Genomic DNA, 18,092 nt, shown 5'->3' with positions numbered 1-18,092 from the left:
GAACCCTAGTTTTTTCATTTTACTAGGATGATTGATGACACATTGACACCACTAACACATTGTCTCAGTCACCAGATTTTGCCCCCCCTGTATTTCCAGGTTTTGGATGCTTATGAAGATGAGTATGGAGGAATCATCATCGAATCAGAGAGATTGCCTTGGAATGCAAATGTCTTTGCTTCTGCCCTGCGAGCATCTCTTTCCCAGTGGAAAGTTGAGGTATTTGAAAGCACTAAATCATCAATCTATACACCAGCATCTATACAATCTATTTCACTTTATTTTGGGTTTTGATGATCTGAAACCATGGTCTTCAACTAGACTTGCTTCTACAATGCACAAAATATCTTCAATTTCCAATGAATGTCATGTGGTGGCTTCATTTTATATCTGCAGCCCAGTTAATAGTGGCTGTGGTTGAGCATATAAGTTGAAAATTAATGTCATGAAAGCGAGGCAAAGCTTTACTCTTTTAACAAGCTTGCACCTTAGTTGCAATGGATACAGCAGATTGTCAAGTAGACTCCAGTTCATGAAAGGTTTCTGAAACTTGATAAGAAAACTGCCGATCTTGTTGGTAATGAGAAGCTGAAGGCTAGTGCCAGTGTTAGACATCTTGTTCTTCCCTGTACGCGTCAAGCAAGAGTACAACTTATTCCAGATATTATTCACTGTTATAGCCGGTTTGTAGCTTTTATCGGTCTTATTTTTATTGTTTTCCTTTTCTGCACTAAATTTTCTAAATGTTTTCTATGTCAAAATTTCCTTGTTCAGTGGAGGCCGTACCATTATTTTTACTGAGACAAAAGAATCTGCATCTGAACTTGCTGGATCATTACCTGGGTCGAGGGCTTTGCATGGAGATATAGTGCAAGCTCAACGGGAAGTAAGTAGTAATGATGATATTAAAATTATGCTTCACCTGGAATTACGCTGAATGCACATGAGGCACCTAATAAATTTTACCACCTGCCTCAGTGACTTTTCAGCAATATAATCCTTTATAATTTGTAGGAGTTGATTTTATGCAGGTCATACTTGCTGGATTTAGGTCAGGCAGGTTTTTGGTTTTGGTGGCCACAAATGTGGCTGCACGTGGCTTAGACATCCAGGATGTGCAATTGATTATTCAGGTATTCATGTAAATCCTGGACTGTGTCATGTTAGTTATTGATCTATAAGTTTCAGACTTCATAATAAAAGGTTGGTTTATTAATTATTTGGGTGGTAATAACTATGTTTACATTTCTCAGTGTGAGCCCCCACGTGATGTTGAAGCCTACATCCATCGTTCAGGGCGAACTGGGAGGGCTGGTATTTTATCACTTTTGATTTCAATAATGATTTTGGAGTTTGATGAGTTGCTAACAAATCGAAGTTACTCTCAGGCAATACTGGAGTTGCTATATTGCTATACGAGCCCAGATATTCATATAGCATTTCTAGATTAGAAAGAGAATCAGGTGTCAAATTTGAGCACATCTCTCCTCCGCAACCTGCTGATGTTGCTGAATCTGCTGGATCTGATGCGGCTAAAGCTATCTCAAACATCTCTGATAGGTAATGCTTCTGTTACTTGAAAAAGTAGAATTGCCTTTAATAAATATATGTTGATTGTTAGCTCAGTGCGTAAATTTTGGTTTATAATGCAGCGTGATTCCAGTTTTTCAGTCACAAGCAGAGCAACTTTTGAGTTCCTCTGGTTTATCAGCTGTGGATTTACTTGCAAAAGCACTGGCAAAGGCTGCAGTAAGAAATACTGTTATTCTCTCCGGAGCTCTTAATATTGCTAAAAATCCTCCAACCATTATGATAAGTTCCTTTTCCTTTTGCAGGGATACACTGACATAAAACAAAGATCCCTGCTCTCTTCTATTGAGAACTATGTAACCCTACTTCTTCAGGCAGGAAAGACAATCGACTCACCAGCGTAAGTATAGAACTTGATTCCCACCAATTGCAGTTTACTTTTTTTCTAAAATAACCATTCGAAAAAAATACACAACATTCTTTGCCATGCTTGCTAAAAACATCAATTGCTCGTTAACAAAGGGCATGATGACATTCTGTATTGAATGGTGGACCCATAATCATTTTTCCAGAAAATTAGTCTTATAGTGATCCTTATCTGATTCTGGTTTCTCTGATATCAACCTCAGGTTTGCTTTTAGTATCTTGAGAAGAGTCTTGCCTAATGAAAATATTGGCGGGGTGAAGGGCCTTTCTCTTACCGCTGATGGAGTGGGAGCGGTGTTTGATGTGCCTGCTGATGATGTGAATGCATTCGTTGAAGTTATGTTGAATGTACCATTTAGAAATTATCCGGTCTGTGTTTTAATTGTGCCTTAGTTTATTTAGTGTTTCTGTATTCGGGTGCCAATACACGAACTATTGTCTAAGTTCGGTGTTGGTGATTGTCAGAAATGTCAATCCCGGTATATACATTGTTCTGGTAAACTGGCAAAGAATTATGTTGTTCAACTACTAGACCTCAACAAATGAATTATTAGGATGCTAAGACAATTTACAATTCAGATTTTGTCATTGTTAATAAAGATACTGTCTACATCAGGAGCTTGGATATGGCTAGTGCAAGATATTGGCAATGCATAGCATCCCCCATCTAATGTTTGCTTTTTTCTACTGCTCCGTATTGGTTGCATGTGTGAATAGGCTTGGCTTGCAGAAAATAATTGTTTAACTTTGCTTGCTCTGGGGTTAAAACTTGTTCATCTCATGGACCCGACCGGACCCAAACCCGGATCCGATCGGATCCGGATCCGACCCGACCCGAATGACCCGACGGGGTCGGCATCGACCCGACCTGACCCGACCCGAATTTCAACCGGGTCGGGTCTGAGTCCAAAATTAGGACCCGAACAAAAAACCGGGTCGGGTCGGGGTCACTCAGGACCCGACCCGACCCGACCCATTTGCAGCCCTAGTCAGGTCTTATTTTGAAAAGATTGCAGCACATGTATTTGATCCATTAAGATATGCTTTGTTTAGAGAGGCTCCATTTCGTACAAATTACGGTCACATCATCGATCAATCATGTCCATTCTCCATACAAACTCCAGCCCGATCGAACAAGCCAATTGGATCTAATCAGGTCGAACCGTAGGAAGACCCACTCAAACTCATCTCCGGCCCCACCCACAACCCCGCGGGTCTCAGGTATGATTCTATCCGTGGGATGAATTAAAACCTGCCGGTCTCTTGCCCACCGATATGTTAAGTTATATAACCTTACACCGTGTTCGGGTTGTATTTCCTGATCTTCTTTCTTTCAATGGTCAATGGCAATAGATGCAACCTCTATCTTCTTCTTCTTCTACTTATTTATTTATTTATTTATAACGACGGCTTACACATAATGGACATAAGTACATTCCATAAAATTAAAAAAAAAAATTAATATAGTAGAAACGGAATAGAGAAGTAGTTTTCCCAAATAAATTCTTCCGAGTGTTGCGCAGCATAAGCTGCTACTCAATCCACAATACGGTTTTTCTGTAGACATGAAAAGCCTGATAGGAGGCACACTCACCCAGCAAGTTGCAGATGTCATAGAGCGGGCGTATTCCGCCGGCAGCACGCTCCAGATCCTAAATTCACTCGATCACTATGGCTAAGTTCACTTCTAAAATGATATGGTCTGCCCTCAACACCTGCCTCGCCCCTCTCCCGATTCTGTAGGTATAATGTAATGTGATAGGTTATAGCCTCTCTTTTTTTTTTGCTAAGGCAGGTGGATCATATCAAACGAGTACGGATGCACCCAATAAAATCAAAAAATAAAATACTTCGGAGTGCCATGGGCAATTTCCCATCTCCAGCCTATAGGGTACTATTCGAGTAACTGGCTACATAAGCAGCCACCTAGTCCGCAGCCCCATTAGCTTTACGGAAAATATGCTTAGCTTGGAAGGCCCCTCCATCCTTTACCATTGCCCAGATATCTCGGAGCAAAGGGTGGACGCAACCGTTACCCCTTGGACCCCTCCGGAACCAGCTGATAATCGTGGCCGAGTCCTCCTCCAGGACGATGGAACTAGCTCGTAAAACACACCGGACGTAACGAAGGCCCGCCCAAGAGGCCCTCAGCTCCGCACCCGGAACCGATATGTCGAAGAGTTGACTGTCCCATGCAGCCACGACTCTAGCAAACGGGTCCCGAATAATAAAACCCGTGCCGCCCCTCATACTTCCATATAAGACAGATGCTGGAGAATGCGGGAGAGGTCACCCACCCTGATGTTGGTCCTGGTAGAGGTGCTCCAAACCTGCACGTCTGGACTTGCGCACCCAGGTAATAGGAGGGATCGGACCCTCTCCGCCAGATGCCTCTCGAAAAGCTGAACCAGCCTAGTCTCGTCCCATGCAGCCCCCTCGAGGACAAGGAGATCACAAACATGCAGGCCCTCTGCAACCTCAGCACTAACCATAGTCAGCCAATGCCGCAAGGGGAGGTCATCTACCCACGGGTCTTTAGCCACATCAATATTGCGCCCATCGGCTACCAGCCATCTGGTGTGGACCAACGCAGTAGGCAGGTACCTCGCAATATCTCGCCATAGGAAGGAACATCTCCGCCCTTAGGCCCACCCGTCCATAGCGGGCTACCATGGTCTGGCTCCAAATCTCCTGCGGCTCCAAAAAGAATCGCACTACATGCCGGGCAATGAACACCTCCCGTCTCTCTAGGAGAGATAGAACCCTAAGGCCACCTCACTGAATGGGAGGCAAATGCTCTCCCACACCACCAAGTGCACCCTCCGACCACCTCCATGCGAGCCCCATAGGAAGCCCCGAAGTAGCCGCTCAATCTTCAGTAACACTGTCCTCGGCACCACCGTGTTTACCATTAGATAGATGGGCATGGAGCCAAGTACGGATCTGATTAGCGTCAATCTACCCATCATAGATAGAGACGCTGCTCGCCATCCCTCCAGCCTACTTTGAACCCGTTGCACCAGCTCGGTGCACTCAAATACCCGCAGTCTCTTACCTGTGATCGGGACACCCAGGTAGCTCCAGGTCCTATCCTACTCTGGCATCCCCAGAATCCTCCGGATCCCCCAGCGAACCTCAGGCGTCGTGCTAGGACTGAAGAAGATAATGGACTTTTGGGTATTCACTCTCTGCCCCGATGCAACGCAGTAATCAGCCAACACCCTCCTAAGGGCTCGTGCGTCTGCTACCCGCGCCCTCGTCAAGAGGAGACAGTCATCGGCAAAGAGTAAGTGAGATATCGGCTGAACCCCTGGAGCTGGGACGTAAACCTCCAGCTCCCAGGCGGCGCATGCAGCCCGTAGTGCCCGAGACAAGATATCAGAGCAAATGATGAACAAGTATGAGGATAAAGGACATCCTTGCCCAAGCGCCTTGGTGGATTTGAAAAAGGGGGACGGTGTGGCGTTGACCAGAATAGAAAATCTAGGTCCCTGAACACACCCCAACACTAATGGAAACCTCCTAAAACCGCACAGCCATGGCACTCAGCTAGGCGAGGTCCAAGCAACAGTCAAGGACAAGATCGGGCAACTGATGAGCCTAGAGGCTGACCAAGCCTTAGGCGGCCAAAGGCAAACAAGCACATGCGCAGGCTAAGACCAGCGCCTGTGTACGACGACAACACCAACGACAGCACGCAGGACCAGCCCACGCGCCAGAATTCGCCTCATCAGTACAACGGGAGCCCACCGAGCAAGGCAAGGGCCGAGCGCGCTACACATCAGTATCTGCGCGTCCGACCACCCGAGCGTGCCCGACCAGACGAGCGCGCTAGCCAAACGAAGCAACGGCCGTGCATGCTACGCACAAGTACTTGCACGCTCGGCCAGCCACGCGCGCCAACTAAATGAGGCAACGGCCGTGCGCGCAACTCACAAGCTTCTGTGCACCCGACCAGTTGTGCGCGCCCTTGCGTGCGCACTTGCCCAAGCACACAATCCACGAGCTTGGGCTCGCACATCTAGCCGCGCGCGCCCTTGCACGCGCTTTTGACTGACCCCAACGTGCAATTCCTTCCCTACTACCCCAACAGGGCATTCGACCAAAGCTCACCCCGAAGGTTCCAAAGTATTGAGGGGCATTGCAAATGGGTCTGGCCCGAGGCAGACCGCTCCATGGCCTTGGCTGTGCGTGGATGCTCGTGGCCGTGGCCTTGGCCGTGTGCAGACGCTTGTGACCGTGGCCTTGCGCGGCCTACTAATCCAACAGGGCATCCACCCAAAGCCCACTCCGAGGGTTCCAAAGTCTGAGGAGCATTACAAATGGATTTGGCCGAGCCGTGGCCTGGGCCGTGTGCAGGCGCCCATGGTCGTGGCCATGCGCGGGGGCGTCGTAGCAGGGGCCCCCTCCTATACTAGTAGGGCATCTGCCCAAGTCCCACCCCAAGGGTCCAAAAGACCAAGGAGCATTGCAAAGAACCCCGCCTGGGTGCGTGCCAAGTTTTTTAGGATGCCCGGCCCGGCCAACCGAATTCTGCTAGATTCCGTGAGCCAACTGCAACCAACCGCAGCTAACTGCAGTCAACTGCAGCCAAGGGACAACTGCATTCCCGCAACTGCATCGAACCTTGCAGTCCATAAATACCCTTGAAGGGCAAAAGTGCAGGGCATCCATCCAGATTGTGAAGAAACCAGTGGAGAGTCCACTTGTATAATTCGGCCTTAGAATTTGGGCTAGGGAGAGCCACATCAAGTTCTCACTAGATTAGGCTAGCCAAAGAAATGTCTACCTCTATTAGATTAGGCTATTAGGGATTCTTTCCGAGTCCTAGTAGATTGGGCTAGTGCGGAAACCTTATATACCTCACTAGATTTATTTGTTTGTACTTGTATTTTGTATTCATCATTCAGTTTAAATAAATAGCCACCGTGCAATCAATTTCCATCCATCCAAGTTGTATTCCAACTAACTTAGGCATAGGAATCTGCTGCCATTTCCAATTCCTACGAGCAACCCTTGGCATTTGCCTTCCTATCGGTCCGCGACAGCATTGCACCTCAGCTAGAAGCCAAGCAGCAAAGGAAGGCAATGATGTGGGGCTTGGGGACCGAGAACGCCTCCCATTACAAATTCTAGGTCTCATGGAAACTAAGACTCTCCAAGGCTCGCCTAAGGAAGCTCCACCTGATTCTATTATAAGCTCGTTTCATGTCCAGCTTGACAGCCATCAGGCTCCGTCACTTCGGGGCCCGCTAAAGATCCACATCATCTTTTGGGCCAACATGACATTATCGGACATGCTCCTACCTCCCACGAAAGCACCTTGCTCCTGGCAGATAATTTCGGGGAGCAAGGGCTTCATTCGCTCCACCAGTATTCTTACCATAACTTTATATAAGATTGTGCACAAGCCGATAGGCCTAAAATGGCTCAGTTCTACCGCATCTTGATGTTTCGGTATCAGCATGACAAATGTGGCCTTCCAGTCGTCAGGCATCCCTGCCCGACTGAAGAAACACAAAACCGCTTCTACCATAGCCATCCAGACGATGCCCAGTATCTCCAAAAAAAGAAGGGTGGGGACTCATTCGGACCAGGAGCCCTATCCTCTCCCAGGGTCCAGACTGCCTCCCGCACCTCCCTCTCTACCACCAGTCGAACCAATAACACATTCTCTGTAATGCCAATTCCCATGTCGACCAGTAACTCATTCCCTACACCACCAATTTTCTTATCAGCCCTCAAGAGCCAGCCGACCTCATTACCCTCACTAGTCACTATCCTCTGTCCATCTAGATTGGAAGAAATCAAGCAAGACCTGTCTAATCACTAGGTCCTCCTCCACTCGCTGACCTGTCCCATCTCGCAGAGATCAGATCGTATTTCTCTATCTTCTGATGACCGTGGTCCGATGGAAGAAACTAGTGTTCTGATCTCCCTCTTTGACCCACTGGATTCTGAATTTCTGTTTTTAGAATATCTCATATTGTCGTAAGATCGAGTGATGAGTGGCAAGAAGCCCTCTGAGGTGTACCATATCGGCCTCAAGGAGCACACCCTCAAGATCATCTTTCCTTTGAAGGTCGACTATCGTGACCTCCATTTTCTCTAACTTTCTAACAACATTGCCCACAACCTCATGGTTCCAGTAGCGCAACCGCCTCTTGGTCAGCTCCAATTTTCGAGAAACCCTCTGCATAGCATCGCCGTGCATCGGTAAGCTCCAAGCTCCTCGGACAATGTCTCAGGACTGAGGGTAAGACAACCAAACCTTCTCAAAGCAGAAGGGGCAGTGGTGACTGGAGTCGGATGCCGTCGAGATCAGTAGTGGACAATGATCTAAGGCAATCCGAGATAAGTAGCCGACTCAATACGAAAGGAACCGGATAATCCAATTAGTGGATGCCACGATCCTGTCAAGCCGCTCCCAAACCCTAGCTCTATCGGACTGGTTGTTACACCAGGTAAACCGTGGTCCAGAGAAGCCCAAGTCCACTAGGCAGTTCTACGATAGGAAGTCACATAACTCCCTCCTATCCACTGTATCAGTAAAAGCCCTTCCACCGCTCTTCTCACTAGCGTCCTGAATACAATTGAAATCTCCCACAGGACTCTCCTAGGCCTATAGTCAGTACCCACATACACGCTGATTAGTACCCACGGTGTTGTATTGGGTTCCGAAATAACCAAAATAACCTATTGAGAGCAGTTGTGGAAAATGTCTACTGACGCCACACCTCGCTTCCACATTGCTAAAATACCCCCGGACAGCCTTTGGGATTCTACTGCGTAGATCTCCCAGTCTTCCTCTAAGCACCGTTGTACTCGGCATAGCCCTCTACCGGACGGATGCGTCTCCTAGAGGAAGCAGGTCTCTGGTCCGCGGATCTGCACCAACCTCCTGAAAGACGACATGAAGGACGACTTTGCTGCCCCTCTGCAATTCTATGCTAGAATCTCCATGGAGAAAAGTCCGAAAGGTTGGCCACAAGCACGTCCACCCCCTGGGCCTCAAGGTCCATCTCCACCTCGGGATAAATGCCACCCCGCTGAATGTCATCCACACTGGCTCCGGAGATGACCCGCATAACAGCAGCTTTAACCCGTTGCACAACCATCGTATGATCCAACACTGGCCTGCTCACGACCCCCTCATCACCATCCAGATCACCCGCTCCGGGCGGCATAGGTGTAGACGTATCCCGACCCACCAGTGCATCACCCACGGGGCAACCCACTATGACCTGGTCCTCGGCCAAACGGGTCTCGCCATTCAACCCGACCTGCCCGAGACGGCCTCCCTCTACACCTTCGTCTTCCCGTGAATCCGGGTCCCCGAGAGGAGAGGCTTGGTGGCGTCGATCGCCACCTTCACCCGGGCGAAACCCATGGCCTGCCGCTCCTCGGTCACCCCGTCCACGGCCAATGGCCGCCCTATCTGGGCCACGATGTCAAGAATGGTCGAGGTCGACCAATACTCCGGTGGCAGCCCAGGTAGTCGGAGCCAGACCACCACGGTCTTCACAGGTTTCTCCCTGGGCAGGAAATCCAGAACCTATGATTTCATAGCAAGGAGTTGCCCCGCTACCACCCACGACCCCTCCGACAATGCGCGGTTCCGATTCGCCGTCGTCCGGAAATGCAAGGCGAAATGGTCGTCGGCTAGTGTCACCACCGCCACCTCTCCTGCCTTCTTTAGCCAAGCGGCTACATCCTTGGCCACCCACTCGGCAAGCATCCGACGGCCGAGACTGTGGCCCACCACCGTCAGTTCCTTCCACTCTCAACGAGTGCTCTGGAAGTTTTAGGACTGATGAAAAGCGGCAGCTCAATCAGGCCACCTCCATTGGGCCGACAGATACCTCACGGTTCTAGTCTCGCCCGAGCGCCAAATCTGTTTCCAGGACTTTTCGATACCGTACTTTTCTCTCGAGCGGTCGGCTCCACCCGTTTGCCCGTCGTCCGTCCCTTGAGCTGCCGGTCCCCACCGCGTCAGGCCCTCTCTCTCTCTCCACACCTTCGCTCGTGCTGTCCTGTCACCGCCCTCTATTTCTTTCTTTCTTTTTCCCGTCACCTTCTATTCTTCTCCCCCCGTCCCTCTCCCCGCCACCACCTCTCTCTCTCCCCCCCTCTTTCCTCCCCCCCAACAATGGCGTCGTCCTCCGCCTCTCTCCCAGCGCTAGGTGACCTCCGCCACGGCCGAATTCCCACTGCCCTTCCTCCTTTTCTCTTCCCTCGCTTCTAATCTTTCTTCTTTTCGTCTCTTTTTCCTACTCCAGAGGCTGTACAGGTGCTGGTAGCGTCGCTGGCGGATGAGTCTCCCGTCGTCAAGGAGGCCTCCTTGGCCGCTCTCAAGGAGATCGCCCCACTGTGATCATCCCTTAACCCTCTTTTCCCCATTTTTTTTTTCTGATATTGCTTCTTTTCTTGTTCTCTGAATGATTTGGCGGATGGGGTGATGCAGGAACCCTCTTCTGGTTCTTGATTGCTGCTCTGCTGTCTCCCGAGGGGGCCGTCGGGTATGTGATTCTTTCATCGCGTTGTTTTGCTTCGGGTTGAAAATAAGGTTTTAATCCTTTATATGATGGAAGTTCTCTTATGTTTCTTGAATTGGGCGGGTTTTCTGGTTGCAGCGTTTTGGTAACATGGCGGGGGTGTTTCTTGTTATGGCGTGTGCGGTGCGAGCGATGGACCGTAAAGATGTGGACCCGACATACATGGCTAAGCTTGCAAAGATAGCGACAGCAGAGATGATCACCTCAAAGGTATCATCGTCTCTATGGACATTTAGAATGGTGGTAGAAGCAACCATGACGGGAAATTTTGCTTCAATTTGATTGAATTAATTCCTTGTTTCTTCTTTTATGGAGGGATTTATCATGGAACTTTAGTTATTTTTGCTTGATTAAAGCTCAACTCTTTTATCCGATAGCCTAGGATTATGCTTCAACTCATATTTGCTTATTTCTTTGTTTGGTACTGTTATCATATGAAGGGTAGACAACTGGAGAAGTTGTATCTGAATTAGGAGGATAAAACCCTCAAGGCATACAAAATGCTTTATGAAATAACAAAGGTGGAATAATTTATAGTGGCAAATACTTTGCTTCACATCTCAATTTTTAAGACTTGCACAAAAGCATATTCTCATGCTAATTCTTCCCTACTGTATGCCACAGAATCTAACCTCCTCAAATGTGTACTTCAATGAAGAATGATAATTAATTTTTTGCTAACCCTTAACGTTGTTGCAATACGAAGAACAATGGCAAATCTGGACATGCTCAAAGCTATATGTTCTATGAGATTTAACCATTTTAGCGACCTTTTCTATTTCCTCTCAGAAATATGATTGGTGGGTCTTTTAGGGCTTGTTGAAAGAACTCTTTTTCATTTCTGTAGTGAACTCCATAATTATGTAATAAATTCTTCCAATTTATCCCTTTCAGTATGCTTATGCCCTCTCTCATCTTTGGATGTAAACTCTAAGGCATTGCCTTCTTCATGACATGGATTTCTTCAATTAAACTCTCTGCTTGGAAAATTTGAGAATTAAACTGTTGCCTGCTATACTCGTGTCGATGATGTAGGTTAGGTTTAAATTAGGATTATATTTCATTATTTTTTTTTCTGGGGGTCTTTATCAGCTAATTTGCCATTCTATTGAGTCTTTGTTGTCTCATATTAGTTGTTCTGGGAGAAGTTTTTATGTGATTTTTTGTACTTAATTTTGGGGCTATTTTTATAGTGAATGCTTTAGTCCTATTTTGAGCAAGATTAGTGCCCTTAAGCCCTATATTGGGTCCGGGTTGGATTAAGAAAGGTTTTAAGTCACGATGATTGTTTTTTTGAATTGATTTTGATGGCTTTCTATGTTGGATTTCATGGAGATACAAACTTGTTTAAAATGCTTAAAAAATTATTGTTATTTGTTTTTTCTTTGTTTTCCCCCAACAGGATAAGGTGTAGAGTTGCCATAGTTAATTAAGGAGTAAAGTGTTATGTCTTTAATTAAATGGAAGGAGGAGACAATGTAAATCTGTTTTGATGATGAATGAATAAAGTAAATTCCCTTCTTCCATCTTTTCTCTCTTCTTGCCATCTTCTTTGGGCTTGGGTATTTTTTGCCAGATTGTAAAAATGATTGCCTTGGGGAGCATAATTTTGTTCCCAGTATAGATTATACACAGAAATCTGAAAATATTTCAGATTTTATGGGTGTTTTAAGATCTGAAATAATCACTAACTATTGTGTGTCCAATCATTTGGATCCAATCTGCACCATCTGGTCAAGGATTGGCATGGATTTGCAAGCATGACCACATTTAATGGATGAGCATGGTTTTGCACACATGATTATGCTATCTCAGGGTTTCTTTTTATAACAAATTTTAGTTCTAATTAGTTTTAACTTATTTTTCTTAGTGTATTGAGAGCTATTTAATGCAGCTGAACATTTATGCCAATTGATCTATAAGATACAAACATTATCAATAGTCAAATGTGTACCTCTGGTAGCTTTTCAACATGTGTATTGCATAATTTAAAGCGACCCAACATGCAAATTTACATTAAAAAAATACATTCAGTCATTATAAACTAAAATACTTTTGAAATTCATGCTACTATAAACTAAACTATTAAATCTCAAACATTACTTTCTGTATATGCATAAATATAACATATACCATACAGACTAACATTAAACAATCTGAATTTCCTGCTGGCGCCACCATATAATGTCTAGTGAGAAAAAAAACCACCTATGCCTCTTTTGATCTCTGAGATATTTCATAAAACATACTCTCATTTAGGTATTAAAAACAAATAGGTGCACAAACTACTTGTTAAAATATTGCTATGTACAAGTGGGCATATAAATAGAAAAATGAATACTAATGAAAAGTTAAAAATTAGGTAAAGGGCACCTATAGGTCATTTAATAAATATGCAGCTAAAATATTGTAAGAAAATAATATGTTCAAACAACTATACCATGCATACCAACTCTACAATATAATTCTTCTCCTCAACCTTCATTTATGTTTGTTCTATTACTGTTTCAATCTTACATTCTTTTTTTTAGTCCCTCTAAAGGAAACATTAAAAATCTGATTAATACAGGATACTGATCTGTGCATGATCAATGTACTGTGTTGATAACAACACATATTGAAAACTATATCTGCTGGTGCAAGTGGATGCATTAATTCATGCGATGTCTCCTTGCAAATTGATGTAGTGCATTTTTAAGTTGTTATAAACACATTTACTGGTTGACATTTATAATCACATCAATAACAACACATATTAAAGGATGCAATCTCGATTCTTTGTGAAATAAAATGATTATTTCACATCATCAATGTGTCTGATCCTAAGATTGGGCCATCGAAACCTTTAAAGAGAGATCTTACATGTGAGGGGAGGCCAAAATAGGCTCAAGTGGCCAAAAAATATAAAGAGGGCTTTTACAGACCGCCATAGACCAATAGGCATTGCACACCACCATGGCATGCTTGTACACAGCTGCACAAAGTGTACTGTATAATATAAATTGCTATGCACCAGCAATTCGAAATTGAACAAATGAAGTATGTTTGCAAGGGTATTCACTTCTTCTGCTTGTGCAATGCTTTCCAGATTGTTCATCCTTTTTCTCCGTGTGTTGGTAATTGGTTGATTCCTTACTAGAAAGCTATTGTATAGATTTGACGTTCACCTACTGGACTGAACTTGTATTATACCAAATAAAATTGTGTCTTTTTTGCAAGTATCCTTGAATTTCGGTGTTTTTTCATCTTCTTGACACATGATTATGAACAAGAGCTGAAAAGATAAAAAAATTCTAAAGTACAATATAACTAATTCTTTTGATAGTACAAGTCCTGTTTAATATTGCAAACAATAATGCTATGTTAAACCTTATCTGGCTTGAATCAGATTACTAAGGATCAATCTTTTTAGACATAGTTATAGTAAAGTTATTACATATAACTTATTCTTTGGATTGGAACATCTTAGAACACAGAAAGGATATTGGCCAATAATTACTCAGAGAATTAAATAATCTGCTTAGAGAGAGGCACATTTTTTGTTTTTTGAATATTTCTTTTTTTACTTTTCCCCTGCCTATGCATTGCATCTAAAATGGACATCACCCGCAAGTTTTAAAGTTTGTCTTATATATTGTTTAGGAGCTTAATGCTGATTGGCAAAGGGCAGCAGCTGGTCTACTTGTTTCAGTAGGATCGCATGTGCCTGACCTGGTAAGCTCTTCTGATGGGCACAAGAATTTGTGGAAGTAATGTATTTTTGCTTTTGTCATAGCTTGTGGATGTATGCTTTGTGATTTTCTTGCTTCCTTTAATTATGCTAAGCATCATTTTGGAGAATTGTTACTAATTTCCATTGCAAGACAAATCAAAGTTAGGTCACGTAGGGCCTTTTTCACAATCAAATACATGTTATGACAGATAAACTTGGATTTTAGAGGTTTCCTTAATACCATCATTTTGTTTTTTGTAATTGTACGCACTGTTCTGTAGCTGGTTTAGTAGTTTCAGTGGCCTAATAAGGACAATAGAGTGTGCCATACTACATCTGCTGACAAAATACTTATACATATGTTTCATGATTTACATATGCATATTTATGCATATCTCTGCTTATATTATATATACATATAAATATAGGTTAGTATGTGCGTATATATGTATATTGAATGTAAGTTGTTTTTTATGTATGTGTAATGAATACATGTATATTTTTTGCATGTCTGCATAAGCATGTTTACATGCTTCTCTATCATGCAGTGTTTCTAGAGTTAGTGCACATGAATTATTTTACTATCATTAATGTTTGTCCAGATCTGACTTGTTCAATCTTTGCCCAGGGAAGCAATTTGATTTTAAATAATTTAAAATTCTGGATTTCTGAACATATCTGAGACTATAGTCTTACTTGAACCAGAGTTGTATTCTGACCTGATTCTGCATATCCCTAGTGACTGAGTCTGTGTTGGGATGCCCTTTTTGTTTAGTTTGAGCTGGTTGCTGGAAGTTGTATTTCCAACCAAAATTGCGGATGAGTGTGCTGTATTTGCCTTTTGGGCTGTCACCGAAAATCCTCCATCCAGCTTCTGAGCTTCGGGCTCTCATAATGCGACCTGCAGCTCTTCTTCGGCAGCCCTAACCTAGCGCCAGCTGGGAATAATGCACTGCTATATCCCTTTTTGCCTGAATTCTTACTCCTCCTTAATTCCAAACAGCACATGTTTCTTGGTGGATTCAGGACAGCTTTTAGATTTTAATTTTCTTGTTGTAGTGTATTCGATGGCGTGATGGTTTTTCTTAATTATTGTGTAAGTATGTCGTTAAATGTGAATCTGTAACCAATGAATTTTTTTTGTGCTTTAGATGATGGAGGAAATTTTTCTTCACCTGTCTGGAACTAATTCAGCTTTACCAGCCATGGTTCAGATACTTGCGGACTTTGCTTCTGCAGAAGGTTATGCATCTCTTTTTCTACTTTATGTTTATATCACGGTTCTAGAGGTGAGACTTCGAGTTGAAATTGTATATGGAACTTTTTTGTTTGTTCAAAGCTTTGCAGTTCGCTCCACGACTGAAAGATGTCCTCTTGCGTGTGTTACCAATTCTTGGAAATGTACGGGATGCCCAGCGACCGGTTTTCGCTAATGGTACTTCTTTCTCTGTATTTACCTTCCCTAGAGCTTTAACATGCACATAGAAGTTCCAGGAAATGGCCGTTTGACATTTTATTAATTGTGAAAGCTAAGGCTGTTGCTGTAGCATTTGCCTCATTTCTTTCATGATCTTATTTGTGCTTGATCAATAATATGCCATTTGCTTCCAGCTTTCAAATGCTGGTGTCAGGCTACTTGGCAGTATATTGGGGATTTCCCCTCTCATCCACTTCTTGATAGCGATGTAATGTAAGTTTCCTAATCTATATTGTTTATGTTTTAAATGATGGGGACTTGTCAGTTGTCATTCTCTTAAAATTTCGTTTTTATTTATTTCAGGTCATTCATGAATTCTGTCTTTGAACTTTTGTTGAGAGTCTGGGCAACTTCACGTGATCTGAAGGTATGAATTGGTGCCGGTGTGACTTTTAATATGTTACTGTCTCTTCTTTCATTTTAATGTTTATGAAGCAAGTATTCATCTACACCCATGTGTGTCAGTTGTCTCTATTTTTCATTTTGTATGTGTTTTCATATATCTTTTCTGAATATAGAATAATGTAAATTTACTAATTATGTATTGTTGTTTAGTAAATTTACCTATTGTTGCTGCCATTACTGAAAAAAAAGAAATATGTCTCTTTAGATAAAGTTTTGGCTTTTGTTCCAAACCTACTGCTGCTTGCAAAAATGCGTGTGACTGGTTAATACACTTTCTACAACATTTTCTGTTCTGCCGGTTACAACAAACATATTACTGGTTAATACACTTCAATAATGTTTAGCATTGGCACCTTTCAATGTTATGATATTCTTATGTTATTTTGCATTCTAATCATAGTGAGAAAGTGCGTGCCACCTTATTAGTTAAAATGGTGGCACTTTTGAATGTTATGATATCATTTTTTTTGATTTTGTTGCTCTTAGAATTGTCTGGTAGCACTTTTGATGTCAAATTCTTAAAATGTTAGACTTCTCTATTCTGTAATATTGTTATGATTCGAACGTTGTTAACTAAGGTTGTGGGGGTTCGTATTCTGTCTCTAATATCTGTTGAAACAGGTGCGGCTCTCATCTGTGGAGGCACTAGGACAAATGGTTGGCCTTGTTACGCGGCCACAATTGAAAGCAGCATTGCCCAGGCTTATTCCAACAATTTTGGACCTGTGAGTATAAAGCTTTGCTATAGCTTCTTATTGACTTTATGTCAAATATGATTGTTGAGCATGAAGGTGGCTTCCATTTTATTTTTCCCTTGTTTTTTGTCTGTTAGATATAAGAAAGATCATGAGATTGCCTTTCTAGCCTCATGTAGCCTACACAATCTTCTTGCTGCATGCTTGCTATCAGAAAGTGGCCCTCCTTTGCTTGATTTTGAGGTAATCTGTGTATATTTTTTCTCAATGCTGCTAATAGTTTTTGCTTCTGTAATAGCTCAATCTATAATTAGAAGTTTATAACAGTACTTAGATATGAATATGCATGTCTAGCAATCCAATATGAATCATTCTATTGAAGTGCTAAGTGCTGTTACATGAGATGCTTCAGAGACCATATGTTCTTACCAAACTTTTGGGTTTTAACAATGTGTAGTTATAATAACTTCAAAGACTTAAAGTTGATATTTTGACTTGTTTAAAATTGAGAATTTGTGGTAAAGATGGGACAACTTTTTATTCTTGAAGAATTTGAAGTTTTAAGATTTTTTTATTGAATTCAAGTGGAGGTGTACAAGGCCAAATGTGCAGCCGCGTATGCGTATGCCGTCCCTTGACTGCATCGCATTGTCTATATGTGGTTACTATATGCAGTCATCTTATTTACGGGCTGAAATGATAGTTTACTTGGATCTTGCGGTCATATATGTGCCTCAATTAGCATGGATATTTGTATATGTGACATGCTTAGCATTATGGAGCCAAATATGTGCCCCACTCTTATGTGGGCCTGTGCGGATGAAGCTGATGGTCAAGTCGAATATGGGTTTCAATTATATTAGAACTACAATTATTAGTATTGAGTAATAAATAATAAGCATTAGTTATTTGTTATTACTAGCATTAGTATTGATATTTAATTACCTAGAAAAATATTACTGTCATTATTGTTGTTTTATTGTACTTAATATATTTTATTTATTTTATATATAGTCAGAAAATACTAACTGCATATGCGCCTGTATACCATATGTGCATTATGCAGTTTCTTGATCGACAGATACCTTGGCCATTTTTTAAGACACAAGGTATTTCCTTCTCTACATGCAATGCTGTTGTGACACAGACTGAACCAACCTACTTGCCAACAAACTTAACCATATCTAATACCAACTAACTTGGCAGGAATCGACTCAAGCATGTGAACCGAGCTAGCAGGCCCCACTTCCTATTAGAACTGATCTACCTGCCCTATAAATAGACTTAATAGG

At 43.1% G+C, this 18,092-nt stretch overlaps 2 protein-coding genes across 3 annotated transcripts in view; both read left to right on the top strand.

Moving 5' to 3' along the window:
• The first annotated feature begins 27 nt into the window (after positions 1-27).
• On the top strand, positions 28-2,583 carry LOC120109985 (DEAD-box ATP-dependent RNA helicase 7-like). The gene is made up of 9 exons (XM_039123936.1): positions 28-219; positions 523-683; positions 775-886; positions 1,032-1,133; positions 1,254-1,314; positions 1,389-1,560; positions 1,653-1,749; positions 1,836-1,930; positions 2,160-2,583. Exons 1-9 carry the CDS (start codon positions 28-30, stop codon positions 2,347-2,349), a joined length of 1,182 nt encoding a protein of 393 aa, XP_038979864.1. The 3' UTR covers positions 2,350-2,583.
• Positions 2,584-9,840: 7,257 nt separating this feature from the next.
• LOC103724090 (protein SHOOT GRAVITROPISM 6) overlaps positions 9,841-18,092 on the top strand; it is a 67,181-nt gene continuing 58,929 nt past the window's right edge. Inside the window, exons 1-11 of one of the 2 annotated variants that reach the window (XM_039123524.1) lie at positions 9,841-10,139; positions 10,236-10,326; positions 10,421-10,475; positions 10,590-10,721; positions 14,154-14,225; positions 15,375-15,465; positions 15,563-15,658; positions 15,835-15,913; positions 16,004-16,067; positions 16,727-16,830; positions 16,938-17,043. In XM_039123524.1, coding sequence (XP_038979452.1) covers positions 10,106-10,139; positions 10,236-10,326; positions 10,421-10,475; positions 10,590-10,721; positions 14,154-14,225; positions 15,375-15,465; positions 15,563-15,658; positions 15,835-15,913; positions 16,004-16,067; positions 16,727-16,830; positions 16,938-17,043 — 924 coding nt within the window. In that variant the 5' untranslated portion in view covers positions 9,841-10,105. The remainder of the gene's footprint in view (positions 10,140-10,235; positions 10,327-10,420; positions 10,476-10,589; positions 10,722-14,153; positions 14,226-15,374; positions 15,466-15,562; positions 15,659-15,834; positions 15,914-16,003; positions 16,068-16,726; positions 16,831-16,937; positions 17,044-18,092) is intronic. The other variant, XM_039123525.1, reaches the window with a different exon arrangement.

Source organism: Phoenix dactylifera, chromosome 2 (genome assembly GCF_009389715.1).
Source record: "Phoenix dactylifera cultivar Barhee BC4 chromosome 2, palm_55x_up_171113_PBpolish2nd_filt_p, whole genome shotgun sequence".
NCBI lineage: Eukaryota > Viridiplantae > Streptophyta > Magnoliopsida > Arecales > Arecaceae > Phoenix > Phoenix dactylifera.
This window is presented reverse-complemented; position numbering and strand designations above follow the sequence as displayed.

Excerpts from the sequence above, each read along its gene's own strand:
- LOC120109985 (XM_039123936.1), top strand. The coding sequence starts at position 28 with ATGATTGATGACACATTGACACCACTAACACATTGTCTCAGTCACCAG. Across the intron at positions 1,315-1,388 it reads AGGGCGAACTGGGAGGGCTG|GCAATACTGGAGTTGCTATA; the intron begins GTATTTTATCAC and ends AGTTACTCTCAG. Across the intron at positions 1,931-2,159 it reads AAGACAATCGACTCACCAGC|GTTTGCTTTTAGTATCTTGA; the intron begins GTAAGTATAGAA and ends TATCAACCTCAG.